Source organism: Lagenorhynchus albirostris, chromosome 2, assembly GCF_949774975.1.
Source record: "Lagenorhynchus albirostris chromosome 2, mLagAlb1.1, whole genome shotgun sequence".
Lineage (NCBI taxonomy): Eukaryota > Metazoa > Chordata > Mammalia > Artiodactyla > Delphinidae > Lagenorhynchus > Lagenorhynchus albirostris.
In genome coordinates this window covers 114,897,806-114,917,778 of record NC_083096.1, presented here as the reverse complement: position 1 = coordinate 114,917,778, position 19,973 = coordinate 114,897,806, and the positions used below count along the sequence as shown (strand labels likewise).

Sequence of the window (19,973 nt, the reverse complement as noted above, 5' to 3'; positions counted from 1 at the left end):
TTTATGTTTTGTTTTCTTTGGCCATGAAGCATATGGGATCTTAGCTCCCCAACCAGGGATTAAACCCGCACCCCCTGTATTGGAAGGCGCAGTCTTAACCACTGGACCACCAGGGAAGTCCCTGTAGTATAATTTAGAATAAAATTTTAAGCATCATTTTGGGAAAAGGGGGGAAACTAAATAAGTCAACTTTGGTCTCATGAGTTATTTTTTTGAGATGGGAAAGGACCTCAGTAAGAATTTCTCTTTCTAGAACCGTATTGGAAGATGCCTTCTCACTTCTAGCAGAAAAGCATTTGTGTCATCTTCGATAGTTTTAGTGTGTTCAGTTAAATAAATATCTTCTAAAAAAGCCCTAACTTCCTAAAGTCATTTGAGGTTTTAGGGAAAGAGTGCCTTTTATGGCATGTAGGAAGAAAGACATGAAATTTCTCCCTTCTTCGGTGGGGAAAAGATTAAATGCCTGACATGTTTTAAATGATCCAAGTGTTAGTGGTTAGTGGGGGTAACAGTTTGTGAAAAGTCAAGATAAGAGTTGAGACTGGTTTCAGGCTGTGCTAATCTTTCCTACCTGAAGTGAGAAATAAATACCTCATAGGAATGTATGTGGAGATATAATGCCTTTCCCTTCTAGGACACTTGTTTGAGTCAGCAGTTGAATGTGATTACCTTTGGATTCCTGTTTGGGAAAGAGAGAAATGAGTGGGTGGTTTCCTGCAGTTTCTGTGTAGTTAAATAAGTTTTAGAATTGGTGTTAATTGGCCTCCTTATAGATGCCTTTAATGAGGAAGCCGGTTGTAACCCTGGTAAATTAACATCTTTAGAGTTCATTGTTACCAAATAAAAGTTAATTGACATGGAAGTCTTATATACATTGTTGTCCCTCTTGTGATTCAACTTAAATGTACCTTTTAAAAAATGAAATTATGGTTAATAGTTTTTTTGGGGTTTGGGTTTTTTTTAATATTGTTTATGTTTGAATACAAGATATTAACAAAAAGACTTAGAATCTGAATTTTGACTTTCTGATCTGGGAGACCTGCCTGGGGAATACTCTAAATGGGGTCTCCACTCCTAGGTAGTTGTATTCATCAGACTAATACCGTGACAGGAAAGGAATAGAATCCTTTAGCCGGTATGGCTTGGTGTGAGCCACTGGATGAAGGAACGAGACTCATATTTTTGTGTTGTTGCTTTGTGTAACCGCTTTTAAGAACATATGTTCTGAGGTTGGGTGGGTGAGGGGAAGTAGTGGAATTTCTGATAACAAGAAGGGTAATAAAAAAAATAATAATAAAATTGCTAGAAGATTATAGTAAATAATCAATGTGGAAGTAGAAATAAATTGTTGTACCAGAAGAGACGATGAAATTATTTTCTTATTCTGTGATTATTCTCTAGTTTTTTTTTTGTTGTTGTTGTCAGTGAATACTTTACACAGAATTACTTATGAATTTTGATTTGATAGTGCAATGTAAATGACTTGAGAAATTGCATTTCCAATAGTAAATTCTTAATGCTAAACTGGTTTTAACTAGTTATTAAAAATAATAAATACTAATATTAAATAAATAATAAATAAATATGTGTTTACTGTTTCCTTGAGGAAAGAAAAAGGGGAGTGGTAAAGTTGCTATTCTGGTTTTTGTGATGGTTTCACATGACCAATGACCACAACTCCTGGATGATTTTTAACTCTAGCAGGTGGTCAGTCTTTTAAGGGTGCATTTCATAGTTGAGTCCCACTGATTTGGAGACTCTGGTGAAGATGTCATCTTTGTTACATTTATATATATTTTTTTATCTCCCGACATAAAATGTTTTAAATACAACATTTCCTGATAATGTACATAGCTTAAACTTCAAAACTAGAAACTTTAAAACTAACATATATAAAAAGATAAAATTGTGGTGTGTGTGTTTTCTCCCCCTGTATAAAAACATCTTCATCTTGGGTATATTTGACAACTTTTTGTACAAAGAATTAAGGTATAAAATAATGCATAAAATAAAACTAAGCAAAAGGTGATTGCTGACTATGTACCATGCACTGTGTTGGAAACTAAGGACACAAAAGTAAATAAGCTTCACTTCTTTCTATTCAGCCTCTCAGTGTTCAGTAGGAGAGGAATATAAGTAAAGAACATGTTGCCTGCTCTGATAGTGGAGCTCATAATTGTTCATGCACTCATTTCATTCCTACACCTATTGTTTTAACATGTCTTTATTTTATGTCCGCTATAAAGAGACCACTGTAAACTGACTCTTTATCAGGCTTGGCATTGTAATGGTGGATGATATCTTTCCTCAAGGAGAACTCACTCCTTATGGAAGCTACGCAGACACAGGGATCATTGTCATTTTTTTCACTGTTACATCCCAAGTGTGTGGAAGAGTGCTAGGCACATAGTAGACGCCCATAAATATTTATTGGAAGAAAGAAAATAGATGACCCAAACCTGAGCTCAGGTTCTTCATTCCCCATTGTTAGGGAAGCTTTGAACTGGATTTTGGAGAATAATTGTTTCCTAAGAGAAAAACGAGTAGAACATCCTGTGCAGAGGGCATAGGCACTGAGTAGTAAGGGTAATATTGAGGCTTAATACAAAATTCACTAATATTTAAAAACAGATCAGAATGAAAGTATTGTATGTTTGTGAACTTTCAAGAAGTTATAGCTAGCTATATGCTGAGACTATTAAAAGCGTCTGTCTGTGGCATATATTATTCTTAATAGACATGCTTACCAGGAATTTTTCTTTTAAAGTTCAGTATTAAACTGAGAGTAATTTATAACTTTTAAATTGCTATATTTTAATGGCACTTGTGAATTATTAATCATTGCCAGATAATTTACAGGTTTTTAAGTGGGAGAGATCAATTTCTTTCTAATAAGGAATTTAATCTCCAAATGTTTTGAAGGACTTATAATGCATACTTTCTCCTTAAAATATTGAGAGGCTTTTCAGGAGTAGTCATATTTGAACCTAATAGCTGATGGCATTCTTGCAGTATATTTTTACGTTTTGAGTGTCCAAACTGTCCAGAATTTTGTTCCTTTTAACAAAACACAGAGGTAAAGTTTTTTCCCTTGCTGTTTATGTAATTGGATTTAATTATGTATTAATTTTTTTATCATGTATTTATTTATTAGGAATTTTTGTGTATTCCAATGTAAATCTTAGTATTTTGTGTATAAATTGATCTTACTTGAAACTGTAAACATTCTTCTAAAAATTTTTTTGTTTGAAGTGCTTCATAATTTAAAATATATCCAAAATAGAAAAAAATGTTTTGTAAACCAGAAAGACACAAGAAGCTAAGGCATGTCACACATATATGGTGAGTTGACTATTTTGTAGTTACATGACCTTAAATTGTTTGAACACTTTCTTTTGCAAGAACTTTATATTTTTGTAAGGATTTGATTTGTGTTTCATGCTAACCAAGTTTACTTAACACACAAATTGCTACATTTTCAAGGCCAGGGTGCTGGAAAATGACATTGCATTCCTTTATTTTTTTTGTTCTTGGCATGAACACAAGTTCAAAGGTGAAAGTAGTTTTTTTTTACTGTGCACATGCCATGGTTTAGGCTTCTCACATAATACTGACAGGTTAAAGAATTATATGTTAATGAACACAAAACATTAGATATTTTAGAGTTTGATTGATAAAGCTATCTCTTAAAATGGACTAAGAGTAACTAAAACAATAGAGTGACATTCTGCAAGCTTAAATGGAATGAGTTTTTAACATACTGCCTTTCAGTATACAAAGGTAAGTTTTTTTTTTTTTTTTACATCTTTATTGGAGTATAATTGCTTTATAATGGTGTGTCAGTTTCTGCTTTATAACAAAGTGAATCAGTTATACATATACATATGTTCCCATATCTCCTCCCTCTCGCGTCTCCCTCCCTCCCACCCTCCCTATCCCACCCCTCCAGGTGGTCACAAAGCACCAAGCTGATCTCCCTGTACTATGCGGCTGCTTCCCACTAGCTATCTACCTTACGTTTGGTAGTGTATATATGTCCATGCCTCTCTCTCACTTTGTCACAGCTCACCCTTCCCCCTCCCCATATCCTCAAGTCCATTCTCGAGTAGATCTGTGTCTTTATTCCTGTCTTACCCCTAGGTTCTTCATGACATTTTTTTTTCTTAAATTCCATATATATGTGTGTTAGCATACGGTATTTGTCTTTCTCTTTCTGACTTACTTCACTCTGTATGACAGACTCTAGGTCTATCCACCTCATTACAAATAGCTCAATTTCGTTTCTTTTTATGGCTGAGTAATATTCCATTGTATATATGTGCCACATCTTCTCTATCCATTCATCTGATGATGGACACTTAGGTTGTTTCCATCTTCAGGCTATTGTAAATAGAGCTGGAATGAACATTTTGGTACATGACTCTTTTTGAATTATGGTTTTCTCAGGGTATATGCCCAGTAGTGGGATTGCTGGGGCATATGGTAGTTCTATTTGTAGTTTTTTTAAGGAACCTCCATACTGTTCTCCACAGTGGCTGTATCAATTTATATTCCCACCAGCAGTGCAAGAGGGTTCCCTTTTCTCCACACCCTCTCCAGCATTTATTGTTTGTAGATTTTTTGATGATGGCCATACTGACTGGTGTGAGATGATATCTCATTGTAGTTTTGATTTGCATTTCTCTAATGATTAATGATGTTGAGCATTCTTTCATGTGTTTGTTGGCAGTCTGTATATCTTCTTTGGGGAAATGTCTATTTAGGTCTTCTGCCCATTCTTGGATTGGGTTGTTTGTTTTTTTGTTATTGAGCTGCATGAGCTGCTTATAAATTTTGGAGATTAATCCTTTGTCAGTTGCTTCATTTGCAAATATTTTCTCCTATTCTGAGGGTTGTCTTTTGGTCTTGTTTATGGTTTCCTTTGCTGTGCAAAAGCTTTGAAGTTTCATTAGGTCAAAGGTAAGTTTTATTATACATCCTTGATTTTAAAAATTTTGTTATAATAACCTCATGAATATGCAGAGATAAATTGAAAAAGTTGAACTATTAGTGAAATAATTTATCTTTTAGGTTTACTCTGAACACTGACTTTTCACCTAAATTAAAATGAAATGGTCATAAGTTTTCTGGAAGCTTCTGAACTAGAGTTCAGCCTGGTGGAAATCATGCCCCCCTTCTCATTAAGTATTTTTCTTATTTCCCTTTTAGGAAGAAATCTTATTAGCTTACGTAAACAGGAGTAAATCAGAGATTTCATATTCCACCACTGGTAATAGACTATGGTCTGAGTTAATGTTTCTGTAGAGGTTGAAGTCACAGCCTCAGTCCCATAGAGGACCATGATAATCAAAAGGAGTGGTTTTTACTGGGACCATAGCTGGCATGAGCAGGGCATACATGACAGGGTTCAGTTCAAAGTAATTAAGGAAAACAGTAGCAGAAAAGTTGAAGTTTTTATATTATAGCTTTAAAAAGTCTTTTATTGGAATGTATGATTTTACAGAAATGTCCAAAGAGCAGACTGAGGGAGACAATGTTAGAAAAGCAAAATGTTCCTACAAGCGTTTGAAGTCCACCACAGGCATAAGCTTATAGCAGTATACTATTTATTGCCAGAGTAACATATTTTCTTGCAAAAATGCTCATAAATGATGTGAAATCCAATGTTAGAATTCCAGTTCTGGTCTTACAAATTCCCATCTCATAGCAGTACATCTGTTTATTAGGAGTTATTCCCTGAATATGAAAGATTTCAATCCTAAGTCACTGCACCTGTTGACAGGAGGTGTTTATTCCAATCACTAGCCTAAAGCACAGACTTATTGCTTGACATTTTATAGCTTGGGAGGGAAAAAGTGTCTTCAAAGTCATTTGTTCAGAGTGCAGAAAATGGAGCAAAACAGTTCATTTTACTCTAAGCACCACTATTTGGCAGTGTTCACATTTGCACAGCACAAAGCTGCAATATTGATTTTTTGCTCACAGAGCCTCCCACAAGTTTTTTCTTCGATTGTCAGATGGATTGGATTACACTTTGCTTGTTGGGATGCTTTTTTTTTTCTTTGTTGAAATAGAAATATATTGAAAGTACAGCTTAGAATAAATGTCATAGTAATAGTGTGATTAAAGAGTTTTAATTTGGGCATTTCTTTATGTTGATTATGTTGACTGAGCAATTTCATTGACTACTTGACCATCAGACAACTATTTCCTTTCTTGCCCTTGTTCCTCAAGGACTAGAGGCACCCAGTACACCCTAACTATGTTCTGTACAACAGGAGTCCCCAACCTGCTGCTAAGTGTCATTATCATTTGGAGAGGCATTAAAGTAACATTGAAAAACACGAGTTTGGGAGCTGAAGTATTAGGTTTCAAACCTTGATTTCATTCTTATTGGATGTGTGATTTTGGAAAACATAATTTTTCTGTGCCTCAATTTCTTCCTTTGTAAAATAGTGACAATAATAATACGTATCTCATATGGTTGTTATGAGGATTTGTAGTCAGTATATATTTGTAAAGTCCTCAGAGGGACTTCTAGTGATGATGGGGTGGAGAGGATGGCAAATCCTCTTCCCCCAAACAAGTATAAAACTGAACAAAATTGTCAACAACCACCATTTTAGGGCTCTGGAAATTAACCAGAGCCAAATAAGAAATTGGGAACGATTTCTTTAAAAAACAAACAAAAAAAAGCTGATGGAACTTTTGGTACACACAGTTCAAGTTTAAAGCCTTCTAGCCTGGGGCTGCTTCTCCCTGCACCCTGCACTCTTTGGCTATGTCATTGTGGTTAGTTTAGTCAGAGCAAGGCTGGCCTTGAAAATCTGTGACTGAGCTGCCAGGGAGAGTTGGCTTGATTTAGAGTAGAGTGTGGGAACCCATGCCCAGCAGTGTTGTCAGTAAAAGTAGTAAACACTGTGGAAAACAGATGGGGAAGACCCCTAGCTCTTGCTAACCTGAGGTTGTGGTCCCAGGTGGGGAGACTGAGTGCCAGTCTGAAATATAACCAGGAAACCTTGGAAATGAAAGAGCCAAACGTTCTCTGCATTCTTGACTGACTGAGAAGCTACACACAGAGCAGAGGAGATGCGAGGGGACGTGGCAGAAAGTAAATAACCAAGGCTGACTTGAAAACTGCTTGAACTTTGAACTCTCCCTAACATACAGGTCAATCAGCAGAGGGTGGAGACCTTATTATGGGTTCATGGTTTTTGTGCAAAGTCTTTGCTCAATCATTGGCTGATCACTACGCTATGCAGAGACAGGTGTGATCCCTAGGAAGTCAAGCTAGAAAATAAAAATAAGAATTAAAATAACAACGACAACAATGAACAGAGACACACAGCAGCTGCAAAGTACAGGGGAAGACAGAGTCAGCAGATTAAATTCAGTCAGAATTCTAAAAAGAAAATATCACAACAGCAACAATTCTCAGGGGAAAGGAATCTAGAGTAGCTAACAGTGTATTATTTTAAATGTCTAGTTTTCAACAACAACAGAAAATTTGCAAGCTAATGCAGAGAAACAGGAAAGTTGACCCATACTTAGGAGAAAAAACATTCAATAGAAACTGCCTCTGTTGTGGGCCTGGATGTTAGATTTAGCAGATAAATATTTCAGAGTGGCCATTATGAATATGTTCAAAGATTAAAGTAAAACTATATTAGAGAATTAAGAGGAAATATGATGATGACTTAACAAATATGTAATAGAGAAAACCTATTTTAAAGGACCTTGGAGAAATTCTTGGCATGTCTTAGTTATTGTATCAGTGTGTTGCAAATAAATAAATTTTCTTCCCCAAATACAGATATCCTACCTTCATCTGAACCCAGATATTCTGATTCAGTAGGACTGGATTTGGGCTTGCAGATATGTCTTAAAAAATACTTACCAGATGACTCTGATGCAAAGTCATATTTGGGGGTCAGTCATATACTCTTAGTGATTTTGGGGGTCAGTCATATACTCTTAGTGATTTTAAAAAAGTCCTGGGGCTTCCCTGGTGGCAAAGTGGTTGAGAGTCCGCCTGCCAATGCAGGGGACACGGGTTCGTGCCCCGGTCCGGGAAGATCCTACATGCCGCGGAGCGGCTGGGCCCGTGAGCCATGGCCACTGAGCCTGCGCATACGGAGCCTGTGCTCTGCAACGGGAGAGGCCACAGCAGTGAGAGGCCCGCGTACCGCAAAAAAAAAGAAAAAAGTCCTGAAAAATGTGCCATTAAACAATTAAGGATGAATTCGTGTACAAAGGAAGAAAGTGCAATTAAGAAATGGTACTGATACCTGTGATGATTTCTTCCTGCGACTCAGTATAGTAAGTCATTAATGTGATATAAAGGTGTAAATAAGTGTTTTTAGGAATAAGTTTTGTTCTGACTTTTCATAAGATTTACTTAGTGAAAATGTTGAATTTTAAAAATTAATATTAATTGCAATAGTTTTATTTAAGACTTTCCAAACTTCTTTGAAGTCCCATTGCTGGTGGAAGAGTTCGAAGCCATACCCCTTGAAGTTTTCAGGAAAGTAGGGGAGAAGTGCCCAAAGAAAGCATAAGAATTTACATTTTTCTGAAAAATTTATGCTTTCTGCCATCCGCTGCTACCATGGCGCCCGTGATAAAGCTTGTGGCGAAGGGGGGCAAAAAAAAAAGAAGCAGGTCCTGAAGTTTACTCTTGACTGTACCCATCCTGTAGAAGATGGAATCATGGATGCCACCAATCTTGAGCAGTTTTTTCAGGAGAGAATCAAAGTGAATGGAAAAGCTGGGAATCTTGGTGGAGGTATTGTAACAGTCAAAAAAAGCAAAGCAAGATTACTGTAACTTCTGAGGTGACTTTTTCCAAAAGGTATTTGAAATATATCACCAAAAAAATATTTGAAGAAGAATAATCTATGTGACTGGTTAGGCCTATAGTTACTAACAGCAAAGAGTTACGAATTGCGTTACTTCTAGATTAATCAAGATGAAGAAGAGGAGGAAGATGAGGATTAAAACTCAATTATCTGTAATATTTTGTATGAGTTCTTGAATAAAACTTAGGAACCAAAAAAAAAAAGTTTATGTGGGTTTTTCTTTTGATTTAATAATTGGCCCGTGTTTATTTTCTCCCTTCCAGTAAGTCTTTGGTTAAAATAGTTAATCCAGAAAGAATCCTGACTAATTCATCCATGTACTTTTGAGAATTTTCTTGGCAGTACCATACAATCTACATTATTGTGCCATAGTCCATCCATGCTAACATTCTCATATGTTTATATTTTAAAGAAATAGAGCAACAAATGTCTTAATTGTTGACCACTTGAAAATGTTAGAATAGCATGTATACCTGATTAAAAGGAGCTTGCCTGTTTAGAATCATAGATTGGTGAAATTTGATAGGACTTTGAAATGACTTTAATCCTTCAGAAAAAGAAATTAAAACCCAGAAAAATAAAATGACTTAGCCAAGTTCACAAGACTGACCCAGACATCTGTACTGTTCAGTACTCTTTCTGTATGTCCATACTTGCACAGTATAGATTTTGCTCTCAATAAGTTTATGGCACACATCGCTACATTTCCACAAATACAATTTTCATCATTATCTATATGTTGTGTGAACCTTTAAAATAATTGTTTCCTGTCAAATTCACTAACATTTTTTGGTGAATTTCAGATGGTATGAAAAATTATAAAGTTAATCTTGTTTGTATTATCAACATGGTGGCTTAAGAAGTCACAGAATCCCTTTCTGTTCATGGCCATTACTAAAAGCATGGGCTCTGGAATCTGAGAACCCTGCATGCGTTAGAATCTAACTCACAGTAATCCTTGAGACCCTGAATTACTTACTATTTAATGCCTTAGTTTCATACTCTGTAAATGGGTATTGTTACAGTTAACTACTCCATTGTTTTTTGTTGTGTTGATAGTTGTTGATGATGCTGGTGATCGTAAAAAGGGTGATCCATAAAAAGCAGTTTGGACAGTATCTAAACACTGTAATTGCTATGTAAATGTTAGCTACTACAATATTTACTTTTTATTTTTTTCTTCATATTTGTTTTATATGGAGATATATATCTCTCCATATCCAGTTGGAAACACAGGATTTAAATAAAGGAAGGTTCATAAACGTCTGTCTTTGTGAGAAACACTAATGAACCCCAGTGGTACCTAGAAAATAATTAATTGACAGAATTTAAACATTTTTTTTCTTTTTTTGAGGATATAACAATTTTATTGATTATTAAGTATTTATCTGTTTCTTAATGCTCACTCTTTGTTTTCACTGCCAAAGGCAATAGATATTACAGAGGAAAACACATTGTAATTTATATTGTTTTAAACAGATACTAGTTGTTCAACTTGGCAATGTGGTTTGATAGCAGTTATTGGAATTATGTATCATGTACCAATCTAGGCATTAGAATTATAACTAACTATCATCAGAGTCTAGCAGGGAAGATATATATTAAAAATGAATATCCACAGTACCATGTGGTAATAACAAGCAATTTTTAAATTTTATACATAAGTATAAAGTTCAGTGGAAACATGTGAGAGAGCAAGAATTTAGTAAAGAGAACACATGATTTAAGGCAATAATATTATAGCATTAAATAAAGCAACATTCACCATTAAGAACTCATTCAGTTCTATGCAATGAAAGTATAAGTACCATGATCTGTTCTTCAGAAAATTCTATATTGGAAATCTACTACATTAGTAAAGTGTGCTGATCTTTCTATTTTTTTTCCTTTTCTTTTTCCATACTTTACCTTTTTGGATGACTAATATTAAGACTTTGAAAATCCTTTCTCTGAATTATCAAAACAGCAAGACTTCTGCAATTTCTCAAATATCTTTCAAAAGCAGAGGAAAATTTATTTAGAACCATAACTATAATCCTGCAAACTGTCAACAACAAAAATTAAGGAGCTCAAGTTAAAAACCACAGTGCTTCAGAATCAATTCTATATTTTTGACAAATACTACAACTTGTGAATTTTGACTCCAAGTCAGTCTTATAATAACATTTTCTCATATTTGTAATTCTCTAATAATATGATTTACAAGGTATTATAATTGCAAATCATCTCTGGCTTTAAAATATGCAGTGCTCCAAAATTTTATATGATGTCACTTGTTTGAATTTTCACACAGCTTTTTGCCACAGAAATGTGTCTGCTTCTTAAACCCTAAAACATATTTTCATTTAAAACAACTATAATACTAGTTTAAGCTGAATTATTTGTATAAGCAGTACAGTATCAGCAAATGGAAGAAAGCAATAACATATGTAAAAGTTTATTTATGAACTTGGGAAAAGGTTGAAAGGTTGGCCCCTTTACTGTTTTTCATGATATTGCCCAGCTCCGTTTCTGTATTCCTTCTTCATTGATAGTGCGCTTCTCTTTTTGTAATCTCGTAAGACCATAAATCTTCTTAGTGAAAACCTACCAAGGTTGGCGTTTGCCTCAATCCCCTGAAGATTTCTGTGCTCTAAGCTGTGTCTTTTTCTTCTCTCTCCATCCCAATTACATTTTTAGTTTTCTCAGTAGAACTGAGAACTCAGCCAAGTTTGAGAATTGCTGATTTTCTAAATCATACCAAGGTACAACCCACTAACTAATCCTTTCGCAGGATTGTTTGCATTTTAGAAAGAAGATGCATGTTTATCCAGGAGACTGTTTATTTTATTGTATTAGTGAGAGACATTGTGCAATAGTTAAAGAGAACAGGTTTTAGCATTGGATTGACCTGGACAGAACCTAGCTCTTCAACTTAGAAGCTTGTGTCTTGGAACAGTTTACTTCTGAATGTCATTTTTTTTTTTTTCCAGTAAAAAGGGATATAAGGGATGACTCGTGTGATGCAGAGTAATTAAAAGGATAGAGATACGAAAAAATACTGAAATTAATGCTAGTCTTTTATAAAAGAAACGCTATAGATGGCAACAAGTTAGAGAACTGAAATAAAAAATTGGGTCAGTGTAGAAGTTTTTGATACGGTAGGTAACCCATAGGTAGCACAGCAGCACACAGAGATGTGCTTCTCCCACACATAGTTGTTGTTGGCTGTTCTTGGCTTTCTCTGCTTTTACCTTTGTTCTATGCTCTGTTACTACTTTAGAGGACCCCTGCTTGAGAACCGTGATTAAAACCTAAAATTCTAATTTCTTATTCTGTTTGGAATCTTTTTTTATAGCACTCATGAACATTGGTTATCTACATGCCGCCTAATGCACCATATGGCACTTTCTATTAAGTGCTTTTCTGTACATTATCTCATTTTAGAGTCACACAGGTAGGAAAAAATAATAACATCATAGATGTTTCATCTCCATTTTGTAAATGACAAAACTGAATCTCAGAAATTTTGCCCCTTTTGGGGGTTTCAGCTTTTTGGACTGGATTGGAGCAGTGCTGGCTCCTTTGAATGCCCATCTGCTGAATCCTTTCATTTATGTCAGTTTTCAGTAAAGAGTCTACAAATTGAAATAAGTTATTGTGCCATAAGTATGATACTGTCATAGTGTCTTAGTTATTTTGGGAGACGCTAAGACAAATGTATTTTTAAGATAATTCTATTAACAGCAATTAATATGTCTACATTAAATGGGTAAGGCCAGTGTCCTGTATAGCAGAGCTTTGATTTCATTCATAAATGAAAACCGTTCTTGTTTTAATTGTTGCATTCTGTATTTGTATATCTTGTCACTCTTTATAAATCCATTGATCAAATGCGTCATTTTTCTTTGGGTTTACTCAAAAAGGGCCACTTAGTTTCTGATTGTGACTAGGTTATACAGAAAATATTTTATTAAAGTAATTTAAAATTGTCTTATAAAGATGAATAATCCAGCTAAAGATATATATTAAAAATTTAATAATACATTAGTGATTCATAGTAAAGATCCAGAGAATTATTGAATAAATGTATGAATGATGGCTTGAAAAACATACTTTGTATGACATCTCTTGGATATAGACATGACTCATATTACTTGAAAATGCCTTATTAAAATAATATACTTCATAAATGAGTTAATTTTTTTTTTTCTTTTTTAAGGTTTCAGCAGAGCAGCTTTACCATTTGGGTTAGTTCGTAGAGAATTATCCTGTGAAGGTTATTCTATAGATCTACGATGTCCCGGCAGTGATGTCATCATGATTGAGAGCGCTAACTATGGTCGGACAGACGACAAGATTTGTGATGCTGACCCATTTCAGATGGAGAATACAGACTGCTACCTCCCAGATGCCTTCAAAATTATGACTCAAAGGTAAATGTTCACGTGTTATTATCCCATTTTAGTTACTACATCCAAATTCATAAAAGTATTATCATAACTCCAGACTGGATAGATACAGTGCATATCTCAGCCTATTCATTAAAGTGAGTTAGGGTTTTACCTACTAATGTTGACTTCTACTTTATAATATTTCAACAACACTTAAATCTCTATATCATTTTTATACAGATTGACATATCAGAAGGAATATGTATTACAGGTTTTTTATACATCATAGAATAAAAGTAATTGAAATGTAATCTTGTTTTTTAAGCCTTCAAAATTTTGAAATATTTTATAATATCAAGAATGTTTAAATGTCTGGGTCTTTGGCAATAATTGTTCCTTAATTTTTTTAAATTAGTAAACTTTATTTTTTCAGCAAAAATGAGCAGAATGTACACAGAATTATCATACTCCATCTCCACACGTGCAAGACTTCCCTAACCATCGACATCCTGACATCCCCTACCATGGTGGTACATTCGTTATAGTAGATGACCTCACATTGACACATTATTATCCCCCGAAGTTCTCAGTTTGCGTTAGGGTTTACTCTTGTTGTTGTACATTCTGTGGGTTTTGACAGATTTATAATGACACTTATTCACCATTGTAATATCATACAGAATAGTTTCACTGACCTAAAAATCCTTTGTGTTCCACCTACTGATTCCTCCCTCCATCTAACCCCTGGCAACCACTGATCTTTTTATTTTCTTACAGTTTTGCCTCTTCTAGAATGTCACACAGTTGTAATCCTACAGAATGTAACCTTTTCAGATTGCTTTCTTTCACTTAGTAAATGTCTTTTCATGGCTTAATAGCTCATTTCTTTTTAGTGTTAAATAATATTCCATAGTCTGGATTTACCACAGTTTATCCATTTACCTACTGAAGGATTTCTTGATTGCTTCCAAATTTTGGCAATTATGAATAAAGCTGCTGTGAACATCTGTTCAGGTTTTTGTGTGAACATAAGTTTTCAGTTCATTTGGGCAACTACCAAGGAGCGTGATTTGTTGGATCATATGGTAAGAGTGTGTTTAGTTTTGTAAGAAACTGCCAAACTGTCTTCCAAAGTGACTGTACCATTTTGCATTCCCACTGGCAATGAATGAGAGTTACTGTTGCTCCACACCTTACCAGCATTTAGTATTGTCAGTGTTTTACATTTTGGGTAGTCTAATAGGTGTATAGTGATATCTCATTGTTTTAATTTACAATTCCCCAATGACATATCATGTTGAACACCTCTTAATATACTTACTTGCCATTTGTGTATCTTTATTGATGAGGTGTCTGTTCTGGTCTTTTGCCCCCTTTTGTAATTGGGTTGTTTTCTTATTGTTTAGCTTTAAGAGTTTTTTATTTTTATTTTTTTGACCATGCTGCATGGCTTGCAGGATCCCAGTTCCCTGACCAGGGATCGAACCTGTGCTTCCTGCAGTGGAAGCGCGTAATCCCAACCACCGGACTGCCAGGGAATTCCCTTTAAGAGTTTTTTAAAATATATTTTGGATAACAATCCTTTATCAGATATGTCTTTTGCAAATATTTCCTCTCAATCTGTGGCTTGTCTTCTATTGATCTTCAGTTTTAGAAAAACAAACAAAATAAAAACAACAGATTAAGAAAGTTAAAACATATAGCGCTCATTCTCTCTTTTTTTCTTCATATATAGATAATAGGAAGGAAGGGAGGAAGTGGGGTGAAGGAAGGAAGGAAGATAGAAAGTTATTTGGGTAATATACCAATTTTGGTTAATTTTGTTTTAAAAATGTTGTGTTGGAAAGTGTGTTATAAACTATAAAATATGTGAATGATATCTCTTAACTGGACAGTTGTGTTTCTACAAGTAAATAGAATACAAAAAACTGCTGACAATGGGTATGGACTTTCCTCTGCATTAACACAGAGCACCTAATTCTTGGCATCTTTTTTTTTTTTTTTAATCGTAAATTTTGGTACTCTTGGCACCTTAATTAGAGTTTTCTTACATGTAAGGTATTAAAATTGTGTTCGTTATGATTGAAAGTAATATCCAGCAATCCCAGTTATTTGGAACATAGAGACTCTCTGAAGGAACACAAGTTTCACAGTTATACAATGTTGATTTTGTATTTTGTTTACTGGGAAAACCCTTTATCTTTCTAGTCAAAGCTTACTCCCTCTCCTCTTGCCTCTTTTCCCCCTCTGAAAACAGTCCTCTGTCCAGTTTTGTAGCTTGTATGCTAGTCTACCTTAAAGTAGAGCAGGAAATTTTCTAGACTGAGGTCTGATCAGTGTAGGCACAGTGAAATCATCTAAAGGTGATAAGAGCGATTAAGGAAATAATGGAAAAATTTTTTAAAAATCCAGTCTATAAGAGTGTGGGTACAAATTGCTGTAAAATCTCTAATTTCAAACAGAATAGGTATTAGCATATTTTTATTGATAGCAGATTATAGTAAGTTTTTTGTTAATGTTGATACTGATCAAGATAATTTTAATAAACAAGAGGACATATATAATACTTTTGAAAGATTTCCATCAAAATGCTTTTATTTTTAGTTTTTAAAGGGTAGTTATTAAAAAATTAAGGTAAAATCTTATTTGCACAAGTGGCACTGGATAAAGTTTTTTTGTGTTTTTTTTTTTGTTTTGTATTTTGTTTTTTTTAAAAAAACAGAAGTCCTTTATGGACTATGTAGGATTTGAAATCTGGCTTGTGAAACAAACTACGTAGGATAATATACCTTCTTTAGAAGAATGGATTCTGTGCTCCAATAAAATTGTAATAGAACAATTTGCCCATAGTATTTAAAAAATTGAGAACTGCCTATAGCAGGCAGACAATAAAGGTAATCCCTGATACTTGACCATTTATTCATTCATAATATGTTGATCCGACTGTTCAGTGGTAGTGATATCACATGCGCATCTAGAACTAAGCCAGAGAGAAATAGGAAGTGAAAAATGATTATGTACAATTACCTGTTTTTATTAGACTGACAGGCAAAAAAGCAGTGGGAGTTAGTACAAAGAGAATTTGAAAAGAGCTGGCCCTGAGGAATTGTGCTTTTTAGGTAACTTACTTTTGTTTGTGGGGTTATACATTTAAATACATGGTTAAATATCTAGCACAACACATAAGCCTTATCATACTTGTTAATATAAATGTAATTGCATAGTATAGGAAATGTACACGATAAGATGGCAAGTTATTTTCATTGTTTCATTATGTTATAAAAGCAGGGCTACATTTTTGATAATACATTTTAAAGGAACTAGAGTTTGGGGTATTTAAATTCTGTGAACGCATACTGTAATTTCCTTGCTATCAAAATCTCTGAACAATTTACGGTGTGTTAGGGAAAATAAGGGGTTAGTTCCAAAACTGCCTGTAGAAACTCCATTTTTATATTGTTGTATTATACTAGTGGCTTATTATTATTTAATCAACACAATGACAATTTAAACATGAACACTTTATTGACAAGGAAGACGATGTTAAGATGACTTAAAAATGAGTTTCATAGTGGTAATTTATAAGTACTTCATTCTGTGTATGTCAGATTATAAACCCTAAAGGAAGTCCACCATATTTGACTATTACATAGTTTGAAATAGCTGTAAGGAAATTAGACAATATTTTTGCAGCTGAATTATTACAGAATAACTATTGAATGTGTAGAATACTTGTCCCTATTTTTTAAATTTAAAGATACTCTTTCAGTATTTACAAATAAAGTAAGAGTTATTTTCACCAAACTCCTAGTAATTTGACAAATTTTTCCATTTATAATCATCAGAAAAATGTATTAATAATGTAGAAAATCAGACTTCTTTTCTTTAATGTAGGAGATTTCTCTTTGGAAAAATTAAATAAAAGCACTAGATATTTTTCTATTAAATTTGAAACTCCCTGTTTTCTACATATAATAATGGATATAGGCACAGAAATTTCAATACCATAAAATATGTTTATATTATAATTCAAGGCTTTTCTACCCACCACCCCCCCCCCGCCCCAGTGTCATCACTTCATCAGTTGAGAGTCAAGTAAATAAACACACTTGTAATTCTTTTTTTTTTTTTAACATCTTTATTGGGGTATAATTGCTTTACAATGGTGTGTTAGTTTCTGCTTTATAACAAAGTGAATCAGTTATACATATACATATGTTCCCATATCTCTTCCCTCTTGCGTCTCCCCACACTTGTAATTCTTGACTGTGGTGATAGTAAAAGTATCAATAATTGTTATTTATTCTCTATTTTCTATTTCCTGCTCACTTAATGGTATGAAACCAAGACTCTATTACTAACTGATTCTACTTGTCTTTTAAGTACACTGAATGGCTCATCCTAAAAAGTGAGAAATGAAACTCCTTCCTAAAATGATACGTGTTTTAATACTCTATAAAATGATCACTATTAGAGGTAATTTTTTTAGCACTCTTTGAAGATAATTGTAGTGGGGTAACTTAAATATGAAACAGTTTCAACACTTTGAATTCATTAAAGCAAAGGAAAAAAAACACCTCTTATTACTACTCTGAAGTATTTGATGAATAAGTAAATTAGAATTTTGCTAACAATACTGTTTCTTTGTAGCATTGGGTACAATCTAGTTAAAGTGATGTGCTAAATTGTACCTGAGATCCTCTTCTGGTATTGCTTATAACTGTCCCTTTGTTCGTTTATTCACTCTAAGAACTTGCCAGTTCTCATCAAGGTGGTTTGGTGCCTTAGATTATGCTTCATAGTTGTCCTTAGGTTTTTCTTTTTTTATTAGCACTCCAGCCAAGAGATCTGAAAGTAAGCAAGTATGAAATGTTTACTGGGTTTTAAAAAAACATTAAATGTAAGGTTAATGGGCGTAGGTAGGTCCAGTTTTTCAGTCTTAACTCATACTATCAGATGTACATCAGTGTACCTCTGTCAGTGCAAAGAGGTTCTAAAAGTAATATGTGCTGCTCTCAAGAAGATGATAAGAATACATGCCTCAGTTTTTTCCCTGCAGTAGGAAAGGTATATTTTGTGTAATTGATTCAAAGATAGGCCCTTTTTTTGTGTGTTGAAATTGCCCAAGGAAAGTAAAATAGTGTCCTAGACTTAGGGAACTAGCCTGATTCCTTCAAAGATTTTAGCCAAGTTTTTTAGCCCACTTATGGATACCAACTGGCTAGAACCTCATAGCACAACTACAGTAGGTTACTTATTAAATAAAATACAGTATATTTTTGGTTGTTAAACTACCGATTTAAGTTCCTTTAAGTTATTTGGGAAACATGGTGGAATATAAATAAATAGTTCAGCAAACAGTTGTTTTTACAGATCTGGCACTCACAAGAGTGTTGAAAGGAGAACATACAGATGAAGCAAACATAAACATATACTTGGTAGTTACAGGTGAACAGATAATATTACCTACAGAAGTTATGTGGTTTGAGCGTGGGAAAAGCTCTAGAGAACACCTGCATTTAAGGGGCAGAGGTAAAGTTACCATCAAGGAAATCAGAACAAGAACAGGAGGGTAGTGTCTCATAAGCCAACAGTAAAGTATAAAAGAGATTCACTTTTTTCTCACTGCTGCTGAAGATTTTTATTCTATTTAGCTCAAATAAAAGAACGCATCAGGATTTTTCAGGAGAGGAGAGTTTCAGGATAGAAGTTACGAAAATAGCATTCAGCCTTGCATAGGCCATATGAATTAGATACCACCCTAGTCACAGTCATCCAGGCAAGGAATAAATACATAGTCTAGATTTATGAAGTAGGAGTACAATTCAGAGATTTTTTTTAACTTAAGGGGAAAAAAATCTAGCTTCTAGAACATGGGAACAATTTAATTAAATTAAGCTAAGTAAGAGCCAAAACTTATTGCAGAGCCTAGATCTTGTCCACAAAGGTTGGGATGATGGACATAAGCACAGAGTAGGGACCAGACCCATCCTATACCCCATTCAATAACTTCTCTATCCTTGAATTTTCCTTTTCTAAACCTATCAGTGTCCCAACTTATTATCTTCAAGTATAATAATTACATTTTATTTAACAATGTTAACCCAACAGCAATTCAAGTGGTGATAATTTCTTGTGTGCCTGAGGATTTGAAGAAATGTGTTATTTTATACATATGTGCATTACTTTTTTCTGTTCCGTCGTTCTTTACATTACAGTAGGTTATAGAGTGAGACTGGAAAAATGAGTGCATTGGCTTCTTCACCTCCCTTCTTGCTACGAAGCAAGGCACATAACTCTCATAAGGACTCTTTATGGGCAGGAAAAACCATAGGCCATTGCTTCTATTTTAAGAGAGTTATTGAATAACAGATTTTTGGAACTGCCGAGGAATTTGGGACTCATCATAGTATAGCTCTCTCTCGTTTCACTTGGAGAATCAACTGTCATTGCAGTCAAAACACTTCATCCACATTGCAGCATGTATATTCTCCTCACTTATTTTTAAAATATCTTTGAGAAGGAATGGCAACACGATATCCTTCTTTTTACTTTGTGAACCTTTAAGAAGGTAATTTATTTGCCACAGAGGCTGAAACCTCAAATCCTCTATACCTGAAACCTCATTAATTAATATCCTAGTTGCATGAAAATTGATTCTTAAATAATATTTAATAATTATTCTTAAAAAATTCTGTTATCTAGTTTTGTATATATACTTCTGTTATTTTCAAGTATACTG

At 34.2% G+C, this 19,973-nt stretch overlaps 1 protein-coding gene and 1 pseudogene across 4 annotated transcripts in view; both read left to right on the top strand.

Moving 5' to 3' along the window:
• The window catches only part of ADGRL2 (adhesion G protein-coupled receptor L2), a 271,647-nt gene that overhangs the window by 177,850 nt on the left and 73,824 nt on the right, over nt 1-19,973 (top strand). For all 4 annotated transcript variants that reach the window (XM_060139665.1, XM_060139667.1, XM_060139664.1 and 1 more), the window contains one exon: nt 13,060-13,273. In XM_060139665.1, coding sequence (XP_059995648.1) covers nt 13,060-13,273 — 214 coding nt within the window. The remainder of the gene's footprint in view (nt 1-13,059; nt 13,274-19,973) is intronic.
• LOC132516109 (large ribosomal subunit protein eL22-like) lies at nt 8,609-8,997 on the top strand (annotated as a pseudogene).